The following is a 21352-nucleotide window of genomic DNA, read 5'->3' on the forward strand; positions in this document are numbered from 1 at the left end:
TAAGCCATTTCCTGGGATGCGGGGATTATGCTCTGAGAAGCGATTGAGTAGACTTGGCCGATATTTCCTGTAATTTAGAAGAATGCAACATGACCTAATTGAAACACACAAAATCTTTAAGTGGCTTGACAGGCTAGATGCTAAGAAAATGTTTCCTTGGCTGGGGAATCTTGAACTCAGTGTCTCAGAAAGAAAGGGGTCAGTCTTTTTGGGCTGAGATGAGGAGAATCCCTTTTAAGAACATAAGAAATAGGAGCAGGAGTAGGTCATCTAGCCCTTCGAGCCTGCCCCGCCATTCAATAAGATCATGGCTGATCTGTCGTGTCTCAGTTCCACATTCCCGTTCTCTCCCCATAACCCTTAATCCCCTCGCTTATCAAAAACCCATCAACCCGCGTCTTAAAAATATTTAGCGAGGCAGCCTCCACCACCTCAACGGGCAGAGAATTCCAGAGATTCACCACCCTTTGAGTGAAGAAGTTCCTCCTCAACTCCGTTCTAAACCGCCCCCCCTTTATCTTGAGGCTGTGTCCCCTAGTCCTACTGTCCTTTCTGAGCGGGAAGAGTCTCTCCACCTCTATCCTATCCATCCCATTCATCATCTTATATGTCTCAGAGATCTCCCCTCATTCTTCTAAACTCTAACGAGTACAAGCCTAGCCTAGTTTATTCAGCCTCTCCTCATAGCTCAACCCCATATGATTGTGAATATTGGAATTTTCTACCACAGAGCAATCATTAAGTGTGTTCAGGACAAAGGTTGATTGATTTTTAGGTACCAAGTGAATTAAGGGATTAGTATATATTCCAACAAGGTAGAGTTGAGGCACATCAGCCCCGATCTTCAAGAACAGACCATGATTGAGTGGCCAAATGGCCAACACCTGCTGCTTTTCTTGAAATTCATTTATGGGATTAGACATTGCTGGTCAGACTAGCATTTATTGCCCATGTCTATTTGCCCTTCAGAAGGTGGTGCTGAGCTGCAGGCCCTGAGGTACAGGTGCATCCACAGTGCTGTTTGGGAGGGAGTTCCAGGATTTTGACCCAGTGAAGGAACGGTGATATATTTCCAAATCAGGATGGTGAGTGACTTGGAGAGGAACTTTCAAGCTATGGTGTTCCCAGGTATTTGCTGACCTCGTCCTTCTGGATGGTAGTGGTTGTGGGTTTGTATGGTACTGTGTAAGGAAGCTTGGTGAATTCCTGCAGTGCATCTTGTAGATAGTACATGTAGCTACCACTGTTCATTGGTGTTGGAGGGATTGAATGTTTGTCGAAGGGGTAGCAATCAATTGAACTGCTTTGTCCTGGATGTTGTCAAGCTTTGTGAATGTTAGTGAAGCTGCGCTCATCCAGGAAAGTGGAGAGTACCATTACATTCCTGGTTTTTGCCTTGTAGATTGTGGACAGACTTTGTGGAGTCAGAAGGTGAGTCAACAGGCTTCCTAGACTTTGTCCTGCTCTGGTAGCCACTGTATTTACATGGCTAGTCCAGTTCAGTTTCTGGTCAGTGGTAACCCCCAAGATGTTGATGATGGGGATTCAGTGATGGTAATGCCATTGAATGTCAAAGAGTGATTGTTAGATCCTGTCTTGTTGGAGATGGTTATTGCCTGGCACTTGTGTGATGCAAAGGTTACTTGTCACTTAGAACCAAGTCTGGATATTGTCCAGGTTTGCTGCATTTGAACATGAAGTGCTTCAGTATCTGAGGAGTTGCGAATGGTACTGAACATTGGGCAGTCATTAGCAAACATCCCCATTTCTGACCTTCTGATGGAGGGAAGTTCATTGTTGAAGAAACTGAAGATGGTTGAGCTTAGGACACAACTCTGAGGAATTCCTGCAGTGAGGTCCTGGAGCTGAGATCACCAATCACCACAGCCATCTTCCTCTGTGCCAGGTATAACTCCAGCCAGTAGAGTGTTTCCCTCTGATTCCCATTGACTCCAGTTTTGCTAGGTCTCCTTGATGCCACATTCAGTCAGATGCTGCTTTGATATCAAGGGCAGTCATTCTCACCTCACCTCTCGTGTTCAGCTCTTTTGTCCATGTTTGAACCAAGGCTGTGATTATGTCAGTGAGCAGGTTATTGCTGAGTAAGTGCTGCTTGATAGCACTGTTGATGACCTCTTTCATCACTGTACAAATGATTGCGAGTAGATTGATGGGACAGAAATTGGCCACATTAGATTTGTCCTGTTTCTTGTGTACGTGACATACAGGGGCAATTTTCCACATTGATGGGTAGATGCCAGTGTTGCAGTTGGACTGGAGCAGCTTGGTTGTTCATCCAGCCTGCAAATAAAGTATCATACCGTATTGGATGGATTTCATGTTTGAATTTGATAGTGGAGCCTGTAACTAGTATTGAAAGAGGGAGACTGATTGAAAATGAAAATGAGATCTTCCCCTGTGCATTTGCCCGGGAAAAATACCCACAAACTCTGATAATGAATTTATCAGAACTTGGGCTGAAAAATTCAGCTCTGTAGTGCTCATGTTTTTGATTTGGATGCTGTTTTGGGGGTAAAATATCTGTGTGGTAAACAGACCGCTGGTGCAGGTCATGCCACACCCCAATTTGGTGAGGGGACTAGGGTGGGTATTAGAAGCGTGTACTGGAAATATTTTGAGGAAGCAGATTGTGGTCAGTCAGTGTGTAGCGCCGATTTGCTTCTATTGGTTTTTGACCTCAATGTCTCTAACTAACATTTGCATATCTGAACATCAGTTCAATTGTAGGAAGAACCCATCTCCAACAGCACTATTGAAAGAACTATTCTCAGGTTACTTTACAGATGATTTCTACTGGCTGTTGCTAAGTTACTGGAGTAGCTTGTAAACTTGTACATCTTCATAAAATTGGGTGAAGTCAACAGAGAGTGGTGCTGCACATGGTTAAGACCTTGGTTCTCAATTTAAGAATTTTGTCCAGACCCACTTGTTCTCAGTCATGGGTGCAGTAGTTTCCATACTCCTTGGTCTGTAGCATTAAAGTGGAGATTGAGCAAAGGCAGTACAGAAGAATACAAGTTGCTGAATGAGAGATGAGGAATGAGGAGAAGGACTTTCATCCAGAGGCCATACACCCAGGAGCTTCAGTGAACAATTTTCTTACCTCATCCTTGGTGAGAAAAAGTCTGTGCTGTCTTTGTTTTATGTAGGAGTTGTACAATGATGTCTGCAACTTATTGCACGCAGACCTGTAGCCTCTGAACAGAGCAAGGATGTCACCACCAATTTCTGTAAACATGACTGTGGCCATGAACTTCTTTGCATCATGATCTTTCCAGACTGGAGCAGGTGACTTCTCTAATATCTTCATGCTGCTTGAGAAAGGTCACTGATGCTCTATGGCTGGACGAGGGGAATATATTTCATATTCAATTACAGAAAGAAACAAAGCAGGCACGTAAGTTTTGTTCAGATAATGGGCTTCCCCATGATGCCATTAACTGTACACATCACTGTGAGGACACTTCATCTAAATGCAGAAATATACCATGATTGCAAAGGGTTCTGATCCATAGAAGTGCAGTTGGTGTGTGACCATGCTCAGTGCATCATATAGATGAATGTCCATATCCTGGCAGCAGTTATGATGCCATAATTCTGCAAAAGTCCATTTTATCATTCGCATTTGAGCAAATTATCAAGTGGTTACAGGGTGACAAAAGCTAATCGCTGACCACCTGGTTCATGACTTTGGTATGCAACAAATGTACATGTGTATAATGGGAGCTGTGCTGTCAAATGAAATGTCAACAGACCATTGGGCTGTTTGAACAGCATTTCTGCTGCCAGGATTGCTCTAGGGGAGCCTGATAGTGTTTGCCAGATTATGTATCACTGTTCGTTGTGGTCTGCTCTGGCCTGCATTACCTCAGCATCATGAGGACACAGCAGGCATTTGGTGAATTCTCCATGGTCTTTAAAAGTGACTGTTGACTTGCCAGTGCATCTGTGTCCTCTCCAAAAGAATTAGTGTTTTTGTGCCTAATGTCTCGGCATTTGCAGATAGCATCTATTTGCTACCCTCAAAAGTATGAACAGGACATGTGTTATTGGCCGGGAATATGATGGTGTATCATTATCATTGGGCTCTTCTTCCTCTTTACTTTTGCATTCCTGCATTGGTGAGGTAACATTACTTAGATATCTGAAGGAAGAATGTTGCAAGGTTAGGATTGTAGGTGGAGGGAGGCAAAGGATACTTTACCTCATATATAGTGGGAGAATAAGAAAAGATTCTTTAATAAGAGGGGAATGGGACATGAGGAAGATCAGTGCGGAGCATCCTGTCATCTTCAATCCTTTCAACACTGCAGTTGACCATGTCCTCAGTCATGGTCAGTCCAAGAGTAGGATGCACTCTTTTTCTATTGTGATGAGCACCTACATTCATGCCTGCCTTTCTCTGTTTGGTCACTGCTGCCTTCAGTTGTGTACTACTACTGTGTTCTGCAAAAGAGAGTGAGTGTAGTACAGTATGTAATGGGTACTGTATGTTCTTGTTGAATACTGTCAGAGTGTTCAGGTTGTGAGGCTTGCTGTAGTGCTACGTGCATTAAGTACAGGTCATGACTGGCAGTGATTGCTGGAAGGTGACAGATGGGTTTGTGATATTATAGAGTCATAGAGGTTTACAGCATGGAAACAGGCCCTTCGGCTCGAATCCCAATTGCTCGCATTTGGCCCATATCCCTCTATACCCATCATACCCATATAACTATCTAAACGCTTTTTAAAAGATAAAATTGTACCTGCCTCTACTACTATCTCTGGCAGTGTGTTCCAGACACTCACCACCCTCTGTGTGAAACAATTGCCCCTCTGGATACTTTTGTATCTCTCCCCTTAAACCTATGCCCTCTAGTTTTAGACTCTCCTACCTTTGGGAAAGGCTTTTGACTATCTACCTTGTCTATGCCCCTCATTATTTTATAGACCTCTATAAGGTCACCCCTTAGCCTCCTACATTCCAGAGAAAAAGGTCCCAGTCTATTCAGCCTCTCTGTATAACTCAATCCATCAAGTCCCTGTAGCATCCCAGTAAATCTTTTCTGCACTCTTTCTAGTTTAATAATATCCTTTCTATAATAGGGTGACCAGAATTGCACAAGTATTCCAAGTGTGGCCTAACCAATGTCTTGTACAACTTCAACAAGACCGCCTGTATTCAGTATTCTGACCAGTGAAACCAAGCATGCCAAAAGCCTTCTTCACCACTCTGTCCACCTGTGATTCCATTTTCAAGGAGCTATGAACATGTACCCCTAGATCTCTTAGTTCTGTAACTCTCCCCAGTGCCCTGAGTAAACTGAGTAATTCCTGCCCTGGTTCAGTCGACCAAAATGCATCACTTCACATTTGTCTAAATTAAACTCCATCTGCCATTTGTCAGACCACTGGCCCAATTGATCAAGATCCCGTTGTAATTGGAGATAACTTTCTTCACTGTCCACTATGCCACCAATCTTGGTGTCATCTGCAAACATATTAACCATGCCTCCTATATTCTCATTCAAATCATTAATATAAATGACAAATAACAGTGGGCCCAGCGGCTTTTTCCTACAACCCTTTTTTAAACATAGGCACAACATTTGCCACTCTAATCTTCAGGCACCTCACCCTTGACTATTGATGATTCAAATATCTCTGCTAGGGGACCCACAATTTCCTCCCTAGCCTCCCACAATGGCCTGGTGCTTTGAGCAATGTGTGAGACTTGTGAATTTGAAGATGCACACACTAACTTTGATGACTTGTGTGATGTACTTGGATTTCTTTTGGCATTGCATCCAGGTGCTGGCAATGACCTGTAAGGCTCTATGCTTCCATTGGGTGGAATCTTCCTGATCCTATGGAGACAGGTTTGGAGGTGGGGTTGGGAGCAAAATTACAAAATCTTTCATTGGTTATCTTGTGGGAACTGGCATCTCTCTGGCACTGGTTACTTGGTTTGCTAGTGATGTGTACTTTATTATTAGTGCTCGTTTGTGCACATTAGTGATGGTAGCAGGTATAGGCCAGGGGACCAGCAAGGCCTCCTTTAATCCGCCCTACCCAGAGCCACCAGGGCCAGAGGCTCACAGCTGAAGCTGCAGAGCATCCTGTGGAGAGTTTTTCCTTCCATACTGATGGTGTGACCGCATTTACTTCTAGCAATTTAAGAAATGTCAAGAGGTCACTCCAACTTTGGGGGCCTTCGCAGTCAAGTCACCCCTCTTCATTAGTAGCCCCTGGCAGTCCCACTCTTTGGGTGTGGCTGTCAGTCACCCACAGCTTTGGGTGCTCTGATTGGCCCTCCTGCCTGTGGAGTCCATAAGCGTACCTAAATCAATCAGGCTTCTGTGAATAAGTAACCTCTGGGAATTACACAGGTGAATGAGACTCGAACATCTTTGAAAACTGGATCTGCCTATGGTCTCAATGCCCGTGAATCTTCTAAGAAGAGAAGATTCTGTCTGTTGTCTCTCAGATTTTGTCTAGATTTGTCCCCTATTTCATTGTAGATGTGAGACTTCCCTTTTCCCCAAACTCTTAGACGAAGGCTGTATAATAGATCTTTGGAGCCAGCGTTTTGTAATGTTGTACCTGTACTGTGTCTTTCACACGACAAAATGACTTATAGAATGACACCTAGAGCATATTCCACTACAGTAAACCTCCCCTTTAAGAAGTTCGATTGGTTTTCAATGACACAGTTACCTTGAACCATGCTAATTTCTCAAAACTGTCTTCTTCCTGCTCAGGCATGCAAGCACTCAGCTGGCTGCATTATGTGTGTTACAACTATTTAAGTGAACATGCAGTATGAAGTTTGTGTGTTGGCTGCTTTAGAAGCAAGAAGCTCGGGTTAATTGCACATCATTTCTGTACCAGTGTTAGAGCTATATGCAATTTTGCCCCACTGTGCTACTTATCCAAAGTTAATGATAGGTCAGAAAGATGCAAATTTGTTTCAATTTAATTCTCCCTTGAATAAAGTTTGAACTATTTCTATCCAACAGGTTTTACCAAGCAGTTATAAAATAGCAGAATCATCTCTGTTATTGGCAAAGTTCAGTTTTGGATGGGGAAAGCGCAGTTTAGTCTGCTGACAGTTATGGCAGCATTTTCCTTCATATAGTGCATATTTGGTGAAGAAGATTTGCAGACATGGAATTCAACCTGTATGGCTGGAGGTGGCTGCTGATTCGCCAACACTGCCATCACCTCAGCACCTCTGTGATCTGGGCACCAAATTTAAAGGCTGCCTCTGCACACAGCTAGCACACTTTGGAGTTCACTGGGATGTCATGGCTGCCAGACCCAGAAAACCTTCTGCACCCAAGTTTACCGACACTCTCTCTGGAGCACATGCTGGATGCAGTGGGGGTTGCCGCGGTATATTGTAGCCATGCTCTGGGCAAAGACCTGCAACCAAGGTGACAATCCAGGTCGAGAGGCGGTGGCAGCAGTAGTTAGCGCTAATACCTTACTGAAGAGAACAACTAAAATGTGCAGGTTAGGTGAATTGACCATGCTAAATTCTCCCTCAGTGTACCCAAACAGGCACCAGAGTGTGGCGACTAAGGGATTTTCACAGTAACTTCATTGCAATGTTAATGTAAAGCCTACTTGTGACCCTAATAAATAAACTTTAACTTATAGAGAATGAATGATCTCCTTTCTGCCAGGGTAAATCGCTCTTCTCATCATTAATTTACATCCACAGGGATCGCATTCACTGCCAGCTCAAGGGGTACCGTCACTACCTCTCCCACATGTATTTTCATTCCCCCTACGGGTTGTGTCCTCATTACCCTAAAAGCCACTCACCATCCACACATACCAGGCATACTTATCACTTGCCCTGGCACGTATCCTGCTTGCACCCCATCTGTCTTCATGCAGGACAAGCTGGTTGGCATACAACAAGAAGGAGAAATCCCAAGCAGGTGGAGGGATGCCAGAGCTGAACCTCCACGTAGACTTTCAAGCTATTCAGTTTGTCAATGAGGATGTAGACTGCTCCTGTGCTGATGGTGAGGTTGGTGGTGAGGATCCAGCACTGCAACATCCATCAGACTATCATGCTGTGAGGGATATCTCCTATTTCTCAGACCTCTGTCATGCACTAATGAACTTTCCTTTCTTTCACAAGCACATCTAGGAAGCAGCTGAGGAGATGCACGACCAGATCTTTGACTGCAACCCTGACAGCAGCAAGGACCACGAATTTACAGACACCAAAATAGAAGAATGGTCCCAGTGCTCACCCATGCCCTCCACAGACACACATCTGAGTGGGATGTAGTTCAATGTAGCCTTAAGGTCACTTTTCTCATGAGCACATCACACTGTCTGATCCACAGCAGCTGGGTGCCAGGAATCTGCTGAGCCCGAGTCAGACGAGGAGCCTCTGGACTTGGTCATGCCTCAGTTTCTGAAGCTCCAAAGATAGAGAAGATCAGGAATGAATGTCTCCTGCACTTTGATTGCCAGGCTCAACGAGTCTGGCCTCCTCCAGACTGAAGTGATTACACTGTCAGGCAATGCACCATGGTCAGCACTGGTGGGGTGGCGATCACTGTAGAGACCTTAGTCCAAGACTTCTGTCCTGAATTGTTGCAGAAGCTGCATTCCATGGAACTTTCTGGCATCCATCAATGTTAATGCCAGAGAGAGGTGCTGCTTCTTAAGTGCACTCCAACTGCCCCTCCATCCCAAGAAAGATGGCAGGGGCCCTTGGAATGAGGATCAGCTGGCGCACATCCAGAAATATCCAGCCAATTGAATCTAGGAATGTCTTGTCCATCCGAATCTGCTCTCCCTGTGATCACTTCAATGCCACAGGCCAAGGAGGGTTGCACTGCCACAGAGCAACACCCCGAAAGCAAGCTGGGGCCCTCCAGAAAAGACCCACCAAAGTAATCAGAGACAACAGGCTGTGGGAGAGAGCAGTTGTCTCCACCTCCACTGGGAGTGCACCAAAATATGGTGGCAGGGAAAGGAAGGTTAAGAAGTAGCATTTGTACAGCGTGGCTTGTGTGTTAATTATTTCTACACAAAGTTCACTTCTGTAAATAAACTCCCACTGATTTCACCCTTTCTATGGCTCCTTTTATGATGAGCTGTGTTCCTGTCAATCTGAAATGAAAGATTGATTCCTGCACAAGATAAAAGCAAGGTTTCTCGGTCCAGAACGTCCTCCCTGTGCTTTGTTCAATCTTTCTAACACATTCATGTTAGGAACACCTTCACAGTCATCAGTCATGCCTCTTTCTTGAATAGAAATATAATGTCTGCCAGAATATACTGGATTGGCATCAGAGTTCCATCAATCTTGTGTGTGCTCTCTGCACCTTTGTGGTGTGAGTGCCCTCCTCATCATCTTTAGCCTCAGATGACACTGTTCATGCAAAATGCCATGAGATCAGGAGAGTTTGAAGAAGTTGTGTGATTTTGCGAAGACTGTGTCCATGACTTTCTGGATATATTTGTACACAAAGGCTTGAGAAATCCCACAGATGTCATGTGTGGAGCTCTGGAAGGACCCACTGGGTAGTCATTTTACAGCTGCAGTCACTTTCAGCAACATTAGCCGTAAATACCCTCCAAGTTCCCGTAGCACCAAATTCTGCAGCCAGTGGTAGATGTGACCAACCAGTTCTCTGGGCATTAATAATCTATAGTGACAGTGGTTCCCGGACATTTACAAGTATGTCAAATGCTGTCTGTGGTCTCTGAGTCCGGCAAATTGCATACCTTCAGTTGGATCTTGCCCAACCAGCATGCGCACTAAGGACTGGGCATCAAAATCGTCTCTTTGATACTTCAATGTAGAGCCTGTCAGGAGCCATCAGAGATCGACTCCTCAGCCCCCCACAATGCATTGAAGCCTGCATGCCAGGCTTCCATTCCCAACCCCCTCTTCATTCCTCCAAAGAAGCCCGTGGCCTTGTACCAGAAAGAGCCTCGAAGATGTTGCTGTTCAGACCTGCCTGTGCCCTTTCGCCCTTTCTCCCTTTCTCCCCTTTTTCCCTGCCCACCCTGAAGACATGGAGCTGCTCTATGAACATTGTGCTAGTTTGCGTGAATTCATCTCAGAGTTCCCCTTGGGAGTTTGGCTCACCAGGTGTACACGTTTGAAATCAGTGTTTCTGACGCCATGCCACTGTGCATGCTTTATTTGACATGGGGGTATAATTCCTGCACATGTGCCTAATAAGATTTCCAATGCTGAAGAGCAGGAACTGCTATCTGCCAATCATGGGGGGTGGGGGGGGGGCTGCGGTGGTGCATGGGGAGAGACAGGGGACGATCGCATCCTGCATTTATGGCGCCAGAAAATGCGTACAGGGCCTTCTTGTGATATTTTCCGCTCGTGGCACTGACAAAGCTCTCTAACACGAACTGGAGCGGAAAATCCCAGACAAAATCCAGAAGTTTATTTTTTAACCAACTAGTCTTGTTATTTGCTGGTGGCATTCATTCATAGTAAATTTATGAAAGCCATTAAAATTTGCCACAACTCTTTCTTTTTGTAAGACTGCACTCCGAGGATACAATATGTTTAATTGTGCTGATGATGGCACTGTAATGGGGGAACAATATTCACCTATTGTTTCACAGTGCTAAGATAATCAACAATTGTGCACAATGCTAAAAATAATCACCTGTTGTTGCACAATGTTAAAAATAATCACCTATTGTGACTAAGGCAATTAAAGAGAAGTATCTTAGTAGAAGATACATTTGCAGGATAGTATCTGAATGAAGCTTCAGAATGTAACATGTAGAATTTGAATATATAGCCTCTGGCATATTGGAGCAGTGATGTGATGTTGTGCAGCAGACCTGCTGTTGTGAGACTTCTTACTATATTGGACAGTAAGTTACCATATCTCGTGAAATGTACTGTATTAATTTCATATTTCTGCCTGATATTGAACCAGGATGTATTGAACCTAACTGTGTTAGGTGAACATGATAACCATTGCATTGCAGAAAGGATGCAAGCAAAAGTGTCATGGTCACAACTCACAAATGACCAGAATTATTGTATCTTAATTTCACAACATTTTATGATGCAATGAAATTCATGACCTCTTGAGTTGCTGACTCCATGCCATTATAACCTGGCAAATATGGGGAAAGGTTATTTTCCATTGTTCAGGCTCATAGCATAAATCATCAGGGATAAAGCCTGAATAATCTTGTAAGTCTCCATGAGGAGATGAATATTTTAGAGAAGTATGGTGCTGCATTTACAGGACATGTTCCATAGTAATCTTATCCAAGAGAAGTTGGAATCCGGATGGATGAAGGAGCAAAAAGGTTAATTTGAGCCATTGCTTGTCACACATAATAAAAAGAAACTTGGTAAGTTTTATATCCTCAGTAAACTGTACCACCTCTCATAACTGTTGCAGCTGGACATAATTTGTTCCCTGATTTTTCTAACTGAACCACAATGTGACTGCTTCTTTGCTCACGTTTATTACTAAATTGTATTTACATTTATAACTCCATTGATTTAATAACAAATGAAAATTTCAGTTTTTTTAAAGAAAATCCAGAATTTATATATTTTCAACCCAAATATACCTTTTCAATGCCAAGAATTGTGTGGCACAGTGTTTAACACTGCTGTCTCACAGCACCCGGGATCTGGGTTCGCTCCCTGACTTGGGTGCAGAGTCTGCAAATTTTCCCTGTGTTTGCGTGGGTTTCCTCCAGCTGTTCTGATTTCCTCCAACAAGGCTGAAAGACATGCTAGGTGTGGCAACTAAGGGATTTCCCCAGTAACTTCATTGCAGTATTAATTTAAGCTTACTTGCGACACTGAAATAAAAGAAAAATTAATGGATAAAGTCGCAGTGCAGGAGGAGGGCATTCAGTCTCAGTGAATGTCTTCATCCAGCTTTTGTCTGCAATCTTTTCTCTTCAGATTATTGCAGGGGCCCTGGCAGATATATTTAAAATGTCGGTGAGGTGCCAGATGATTGGAGGATAGCTCATGTTGCTCCATTGTTTAAAAAAGGCTCAAAAAGTAATCTGGGAAATTATAGGCCGGTAAGTTTGATATCAGTAGTAGGTAAATTATTGGAAGGAGTACTAAGAGATAGGAACTACAAATATATGGCTGGACAGGGACTTATGAGGGAGAGTCAACATGGCTTTGTGCATGGTAGGTCATGTTTAACCAATTTTAATAAGTTTTTCGAGGAGGTTACCAGGAAGGTGGATGAAGGGGAGGCAATGGATGTTATCTACATGGACTTCAGTAAGGCCTTTGACAAGGTCCCACATGGGAGGTTAGTTAGGAAGGTTCAGTCGCTAAGTATATATGGAGAGGTAGTAGATTAGGCATTGGCTCAGTGGAAGAAGCCAGACAGAGAGTGGTAGTGGAGGATTGCTTCTCTGAGTGGAGGCCTGTGACTAGTGGTGTGCCACAGGGATCAGTGCTGGGTCCATTGTTGTTTGTCATCTATATCAATGATCTGGATGATAATGTGGTAAATTGGATCAGCAAATTTGCTGATAATACAAAGAGGTGTAGTGGACAGTAAGGAAGATTTTGCAGAGGGATTTGGACCAGCTAGAAAAATGGGTTGAAAAATGGCAGATGGAGTTTAGACAAGTGTAAGGTATTGCACTTTGGAAGGACAAACCAAGGTAGAACATACGAGGTAAATGGTAGGACGCTGAAGAGTGTAGTAGAACAGAGGGATGTGGGAATACAGATACATAATTCCCTAAAAGTGGCGTCACAGGTAGATAGGAACGTAAAGAGTACTTTTGGTACATTGGCCTTTATAAATCAAAGTATTGATTATAAGAGTTGGAATGTTATGGTGAGGTTGTATAAGACATTGGTGAGGCCGAATTTACATAAGAACGTAAGAAATAGGAGAAGGAGTAGGCCATCTAGCCCTTCGAGCCTGCCCCGCCATTCAATAAGATCATATCTGATCTGAAGTGGATCAGTTCCACTTTCCTGCTTTCTCCCCATAACCCTTAATTCCCTTGTCTGTCAAAAACATATCTACCCGTGACTTAAATATATTTAGCGAGGTAGCCTCCACCACTTCAACGGGCAGAGAATTCCAGAGATTCACCACTCTTTGAGTGAAAAGTTCCTCCTCAACTCCGATCTAAACTGCTCCCCCCTTATCTTGAGGCTGTGCCCTCTAGTCCTACTGTCCTTTCTGAGCGGGAAGAATCTCTCTACCTCTACCCTATCCATCCCTTTTATTATCTTATACGTCTCTATAAGATCCCCCCTCATCCTTCTAATCTCCAGCGAGTACAGACCCAGTCTATTTAGTCTCTCTTCATAGTCCAACCCCCTCATCTCCGGCTTCAGCCTAATGAACCTCCTCTGCACTCCCTCCAAGGCCAAAATATCCTTGCGCAAGTGCGGTGACCAAAACTGCACACAGTACTCCAGCTGCGGTCTCACCAGTACCCTGTATAGTTGCAATTTAGAGTATTGTGTGCAGTTTTGGTCACCTAATTACAGGAAGGATATTAATAAGGTTGAAAAAGTACAGAGAAGGTTTGCAGGGATGTTGCCGGGACTTGCAAAACTGAGTTACAGAGAAAGGTTGAATAGGTTAGGACTTTATTCCTGAAGCGTAGAAGAATGAGGGGAGATTTGATAGAGGTGTATAAAATCATGATAGGTATAGATAGAATGAATGCAAGCAGGCTTTTTCCACTGAGGCTAGGGGAGAAAAAAACCAGAGGGCATGGGTTAAGGGTGAAGGGGGAAAAGTTTAAAGAGAATATTGTGGGGGGGTGGGGGGTGGGGGGGGGGCTTCTTACACAGAGAGTGGCGAGAGTGTGGAATGAGCTGCCAGATGAAATGGTAAATGCGGGCTCACTTTTAACATTTAAGAAAAACTTGGACAGGCATGTGGATGAGAGGGGTGTGAAGGGATATGGTCCAGATGCAGGTCAGTGGGACTAGGCAGAAAAATGGTTCGGCACAGCTGAGAAAGACCAAAAGGCCTGTTTCTGTGCTGTAATGTTCTATGGTTCTATTATTACCCAATGCCCTTTTGAAAGCAACAGTTGAATCTATCTGCATTACATTATCAGGTAACGAATTCTAGATTATGACCACTCACTGCATGGAAAGATATTTCCTCACATTCCCTCTGGTTCTTTCACCAATCACTTTAAGTTGATGTCCTCGAATTTTCAACCCTGCCGCCACTGTCGAGACTCTTCATGATTTTGAACAGTGCTATCAAATATGCTGTCCCTAATCTCTAAGGGCAACAATCTCACTTGCCATTTTATTCTCATAACTGAACTCTCATCCTGGAACCATTTCTGCACCTTCTCCAATGCTGAAATATTTTCCTGAAATGTTGTACCAAGGTGAAGTCAGACCACTGTTTATAAAGGTTCGCCATAGCTTCCTTGCCTTTGTACTCTGTACTTTAAGTATCTTTGTACTTTAAGAAGTTCAGGATCCTATCATCCTTATTAACAACTTTGCCAATCGGCCCTGCCAGCCTCAATGATTTATGTATTTATTCTCCAGATGCCTCCACGCTGCACCCCCTTTAGAATTGTTTATTTTATTGAAATTACATTTCTTTGATCTTCCTGTCAAAATTTAGTACTTTTCTCCTGTCTCTTGTTAAATTTCATCTGCCACATATCTACCTATTCCACCATCCTACAAAGGCTGTCATAATCCTTCTTACAGTTCACAATACTTCCAAGTTTTGTGTTGCTTGCAAGTTTTGAAATTATGCCTTGCATACTGTAGTAGCTAAGCCCTTGAAGGGTTTTGCATCAGAAGGATCATGTGACCTGACCACCCAATGAGAAATGAATGTGGGGCAGAGTGCAATCTTTTGCAGCGTGTGTCATTCATTGGAAATGAGTGATGGACTGGACTTCGTTCACAACCCTTTGCCATACCAAGCTGTGATGCAACCAGAAAGGATGTTTTCTGTGCTGCATCTGTAAAAGTTGGTGAGAATTGTAGTGGATGTGCAAAATTTCTTTACCCTCCTGTGGAAGTAGAGGCATTGGTGGGCTTTCTTAAATATATCATCGGTATGGAGGGACCAGGACAAGTTGTTGGTGATCTGGATACCTAGAAACCTAAAACTATTGACCACTTGCACTACATTCCAGATGATGTAGCCAAAAGCATGACCTCCACTACACTCCCTGAAGTTGATGATTATTTCCTTCGTTTTGTTGACATTGAGGGAGAAATTATTGTCATCACACCAGTTCACCAGATTATCTTCTTTTTTCCTGTACTCCATCTCATCATTGTTTGAGATCCGACCCACTATGGTGGTGTCAACAACAAACTTGAAAATTGAGTTGGAGGGGAATTTGGCCACACAGTCATAGGTATGTAAGGAGTATAGTAAAGCTCCGAAGACATAGCCTTATGGGCCACTGGTGTTGAGGATGATCATAGAGGAGGTGATTGCAGTCTGTGGGTTAGGAAGTCTAGGGTCCAGTTACAGAGGGAAGAACTGAGGCCCAGGCCATGGAGTTTGGAGATGAGTTTCAAAGTAATAATGGTGTTTCAGGCTGAGCTGTAGTCAATAAATAGGAGTTTGACATTGGTGTCTTTGTTATCCAGGTGTTCCAGGGTTAAATGTAGGGCCAGGGAGATGGCATCCGCTGTGGATCTACTGTGGCGATAAGTGAACTGTAGTGGATCCAGGCAGTCTGGGAGGCTGGAATAGCTTCGTGCCATGACTAATCTTTTGAAGCACTTCATATGATCGATGACAGAGCCACCGGGTGATATTATTAAGGCATGCTGCCTAGCTTTTCTTTAGTACAGGGATAATGGCCATTGTCTTGAAGCAGATAAGGATCTCAGATTGCTGTAAAGAGAGGTTAAAAATGTTTGCAAATACTTCTGCGAGTTGGTCTGCACAGGATCTGAGTGCTCGTCTGGGCACCCCATCTGAGCCCGTTGCTTTCCGTGAGTTGACTATTGAAAAGGTTGATCTGATGTGTGCAGTGATGACCTCGGATATGTGTTTGGCCAAAGCTTCCAAGTGGGGGGCGTGCTCTTGCTGACCTTTTGCTCAAAACGGGCATAGGATACATTGAGCTCACCGAGGAGGGGTGCATTGGTGGCGGTGATTCTATATGCGTTCATCTTGTGGCCTGTTATGTCTTACACTGAAAATGATGCGGTGATGCAGGCGTTGGACTGGGGTAAACACAGTAAGAAGTCTCACAACCCCAGGTTAAAGTCCAACAGGTTTATTTGGTAGCAAACGCCATTAGTTTTCAGAACGCTGTTCCTTTGTCAGGTGAGTGGAGAGTTCTGATCACATACAGGGCATATAAAGATACATATGGTTTACAGAATACTGATTAGAATGCTGGTGTAAAGACTCACATTCTAATCAGTATTCTTTAAATCCTTTATATGCCCTATCTGTGATCAGAACTCTCCACTCACCTGACGAAGGAACAGCATTCCGAAAGCTAGTGGCACTTAGTACCAAATAAACCTGTTGGACTTTAACCTGGTGTTGTGAGACTTCTTACAATGTTTACAGTGAAAAACCAGTGACAGGCCAAAATGCTGCTCCCAATGAAACTGAGGAAAAGTGGGACTAGTTTGGCGGGGAGGTGGAATCCAAAGCAATAGGGAGACAGAAGAGAAAGTTGAGGAAAGCACGGAAGTTAAAGAGAGCACGTTAAATTGTAAAGGCAGTGTCAGTAATCTTAGTACTAGACAGATCAGGCAAAAGCAGGGCAGAGAGCAAGGGAAGTGAAGATTAAACTGCATCTATTTCAGTGCAAGAGGCCTGACAGGCAAGGCAGATTAACTGAGGGCATGGATGGATACATATGTCTGGGATATAGCTATTACTGAAACATGGCTAGGGGAGGGATAGGGTACAGATGCTGTAGGAAAGATGGAACAAGAGATAAGAGAGGAGGGGGAGTGGTGCTTTTGATTAAGGAGAACATTGTGGCAGTACTGAGACGGTATATTCCTGAGGGTTCACCCACTGAGTCTATGTGGGTAGAACTGAGAAATAAGAAGGGGGAGATCACTTTGATAGGATTGTACCATAGGCCCCCAGAATAGTTGGCGAGAAATTGAGGAGCAAGTATGTAAGGAGATTACAGATAGTTCTGAGAAAAATAGGGTGGTAATAGTGAGGGACTTTAACTTTCCCAACATTCACTGGGGCAGCCATAGTATTAGGGGCTTGGATGGAGAGAAATTTGTTGAATGTATTCAGGAGGAATTTCTCATTCAGTATGTGGATGGCCTCACTAGACAGGCGGCAAAACTTGACCTCCTCTTCGGAAATAAGGAAGGGCAGGTGACAGAAGTGTTAGTGAGGGATAACTTTGGAACCAGTAACCATAATTCCATTAGTTTTAAGATAGCTGTGGAGAATAATAGGTCTAATCCAAAAGTTAAAATTCTATATTGGGGCAAGGCCAATTTTGATGGCGTTATACAGGAACTTTCAAAAGTTGATTGGGGGAGTCTATTGGCAGGCAAAGGAATGTCTGGTAAGTGGAAGGCTTTCAAAAGTGTCTTAACCAGGGTTCAAGATAAGCACATTCCTTTTAGAGTGAAAGGCAAGGCTGGTAGAAGTAGGGAACCGTGGATGACTCGGGATGTTGAGGCTCTGGTCCAAAAGAAGAAAAAGGCATGTGACATGCATAGGCAGCTGGGATCAAGTGAATCCTTTGAAGAGTGTAGAGGGTATCAGAGTAGAGTTAAGTGAGAAATCAGGAGAGCCAACAGGGGACACGAGGTTGCTTTGGCAGATAAAACAAAAGAGAATCCAAAGAGCTCCTACAAATACATAAAGGGAAAAAGGATAACTAGGGTTTCTTAAGGATCAACAAGGTCATCTATGTGCGGATCCACAAGAGATGGGTGAGATCCTAAATGAGTATTTCTCATCAGTATTTATTGTTGAGAAAGTTAGGGAACTTGGGGAAATAAACATTGATGACTTGAGGCATGTACATATTTCGGAAAAGGAGGTGCTGGAAGCACATCAAGATAGATAAATCCCTGGGATCTGATGAAGTTGTGGGAGGCTTGGGAGGAAATTGCGGGTCCCCTTGCAGAGATATTTGAATCATTGACTGCCACAGGTGAGGTGCCTGAAGATTGGAGTGTTGCAAATGTTCATAGAATCATAGAACCCTGCAGTGCAGAAAGAGGCCCTTCGGCCCATCGAGTCTGCATGGACCACAATCCCACCCAGGCCCTACCCCCATATCCCTAAACATTTACCCGCTAATTCCTCTAACCTACACATCTCAGGACACTAAGGGGCAATTTTAGCATGGCCAATCAACCTAACTTGCACAACTTTGGATTGTGGGAGGAAACCGGAGCACCCGGAGGAAACCCAAGCAGACACGAGGAGAATGTGCAAACTCCACACAGACAGTGAACCTAGCCAGGAATCGAAATCAGGTCCCTGGAGCTGTGAAGCAGCAATGCTAACCATTGTGCTACCGTGCCTTTGTTTAAGAAGGGCTGGGAACTACATGCTGGTGAGCCTAACAACTATAATGGGTAAGTTGTTATAAGGTATTCTGAGAGACAGTGTACCTCAGGGTTTGAACATAAGAACATAAGAAATAGGAGCAGGAGTAGGCCATCCAGCCCTTCGAGCCTGCCCCGCCATTCAATAAGATCATGGCTGATCTGTCGCTGCTCAGTTACACTTTCCCGCCCTCTCCCCATAACCCTTAATCCCCTCTCCTATCAAAAACCCATCAACCCGCGTCTTAAAAATATATTAATGATTTGGATGAGAGTTTAGGAGACATGGTTAGTAATTTTGCAGATGACATCAAGATTGGTGGAGTAGTGGGCAGTGAACAAGGTGATCTAGGATTGCAATGGGATCTTGACCAATTGGGCCAGTGAGCTGATGAATGGCAGATGGAGTTTAATTTAGATAAATGAAAGGCGATGCATTTTGGTAGATCAGACCAGGGCAGGAATTAGTATTCATGCTGCTACTGCCTCTTTTATTCTGTTGGGCTTCAATTTTGCTGACAGACCTGTCATGCGACACTTTATTAACCCCCTCTGAAAGCCCAAGTACACCAAATTAACTGCATTGTCCTCATCAACCCATTTCTGTTAATCAAAACACTCAATCAAATTAAACACTATTTGCCTTCACAAATCCATGCTAGCCTTTCTTAAGTCGCATGTATTTGTCCAAGCGATAATTTTGTACCAAATTATTGTTTTTGAAGGTTTCCCCATCACTGAGATTAAACTGACTGGCCTACAGTTGCTGGGCTTATCCTTGTATCTTTTTCTGATCAAAGGTACAACATTTGTAGTTCTCTCGTCCTGTAATACCACACCTGTACCTAAGAAAAGTTGGAAGACCATGGCTCAATGCTTCTAGTATTTTCATTCTTTCTTACCTCAGCATCCTCCGGTGCATCTGACCCAATCCTATACACAGTCCATTGTTCAAATACCTTGTCTACCAAATGTTAGCTCTTCCAGTGTCTCAACTCCCTCCTATTTCACCATGACTTTGGCAGCATCTTATTTCTTTGTGAAGACAGGTGCAAAAGTATTCATTTAGTAACTCTACGCGTGAATTTCTTTTTTTCCTGTGGCCCTTTGCCTCCTATCATAATTATATGCCTATAAAAGACTTCTGGATTCTCTTTTTTGTTAGCTGCTAATCATCCTCTCTCTATCCTGTTTCTTTTTTAACTTCCTCTCTGAGCTTTCTATATTCAACTTGCGTTTCACTTGCATTTTCAACCTGGTATCAGTCATATGCATCCTTTTTCTGCCTCATATTAGTCTACATCTTTCTTGTTATCCAGGGAGCTTTGGCTATTTTTGTCCCACCTTTGGTTTCTCATTTATAGGATGTACTTCAACTTTAGCTGAACTATCTCCGCTTTAAAGTTAAGTCATTAGTCAATTATAGTTTTGCCTTCCAATCTTTGATTCCAATTTACCTTGGCAGGATACATTCTCACCCACTGAAACTGACCATCTGCCAATTAATTACTTTTACTCCTTGTCATTTTCCGCAGCCAACATAAATTTTAGGTTACTGTGTTCACTGCCCTCAAGTCTTCTCCAACTGAACCACTTTTTCTATTTCATACCCAAAACTTAATTGAATAATGCCTCCTACCTTGTTGGACTTCAAAAGACTACTTAGAAAATTCTCCTCAATACACATTAGAAACTCTACCCTTCTCTGCCCTTTACTCTATTTTCATCGAAGTGAAGCAATAAAATTTATATGGAATGCTGGATCATTATTTTGAAATGCCACACAGCACATTTTGGGGTCAGTACTTGATTCCATTAGTGCAGATGGGTAATTGTTAAAGCTGTTGGATTTCATAGCCCTTTTTTAGCCAATGCATTCACGTAGCCAATGTACATAAATAAATGCTTATTTGTAAACACTGTTTGGTGGGGAGAGGATCAGTAAATGAAAATGCAAACAGGTTCTGGCTGTTAATGGCGTTTACTTATGGCAGGAATTAGATTACAGAAGAAAAAACAGCAAAATTCAACAATATATAATCAGTGGTAGAGAAGTTATTGAAAGGCATTATCAAGGTCAAAATAACCTTTCACTTGGAAGGTATGCATTAACAATAGAGTGTTAGCAATGATTTGTTGAAGACAAATCAATGTCTTCATCTTGATTAAATTATTTGGTGAGGTGATGGAGAAGGAGAAAGTGGTTTGATACTGAAAGTGACATTGACAGCAAGGCAGCAAAGAGGTGGCTCTAGTAGATTACAGAATACGGAGGGACATTGGGCTGTTGCTTGTGGTTATGGTAAACACAGAATTTGATTCATTGGGGACGTTACAGAAAGGAGGGAAGTTAGGCCATTAGGGTTATGACAATGTGGAGGGGAGTTAGGTTGATCAGAGCAATATGGTTGAAGGTGGTGCCACGAAGAGAATCTTGCTGATATGGAGAAACTAGGAAATCTATCAGTAAGGTGTGATTCTGAAATATTTGTTTTGCAAAAAGGGAAAGTCTAACAATTGCTTGTCCTTGCTCCATGTAAACACACCTATTATTTTAGTACCATCATACAAATATCTTAGCATTTTATCATTTTGTAAGCTCTTGGGAAATGTCTAACTTTTTTAATGATAGTACATTTGAATAAAATCTAGATCAGGTTGGTTGTAGATATTTCATCAGACATTTAGGAACTAAAGAGCTTTTTGTTACTTTTTACATTTTAGAGAAATGATGAAGAAGCTGTGGTGGACAGAGGGGGAATGTGTACCATTCAAAAATCGCATTTTGATAAAGAAGACTTGGAAGGTAAAAAT

The 21352-nt window shown here is 43.1% G+C and overlaps 1 protein-coding gene across 3 annotated transcripts in view; it reads left to right on the forward strand.

Annotated features, from left to right (window-relative positions):
* The window catches only part of LOC145350155 (sodium-driven chloride bicarbonate exchanger-like), a 256118-nt gene that overhangs the window by 31218 nt on the left and 203548 nt on the right, over positions 1-21352 (forward strand). For all 3 annotated transcript variants that reach the window (XM_080199161.1, XM_080199162.1, XM_080199163.1), the window contains exon 2: positions 21263-21344. In XM_080199161.1, coding sequence (XP_080055287.1) covers positions 21263-21344 — 82 coding nt within the window. The remainder of the gene's footprint in view (positions 1-21262; positions 21345-21352) is intronic.

The sequence above is a fragment of the Carcharhinus amblyrhynchos genome, chromosome 11 (genome assembly GCF_965287045.1).
Source record: "Carcharhinus amblyrhynchos chromosome 11, sCarAmb.v2.hapA, whole genome shotgun sequence".
NCBI lineage: Eukaryota > Metazoa > Chordata > Chondrichthyes > Carcharhiniformes > Carcharhinidae > Carcharhinus > Carcharhinus amblyrhynchos.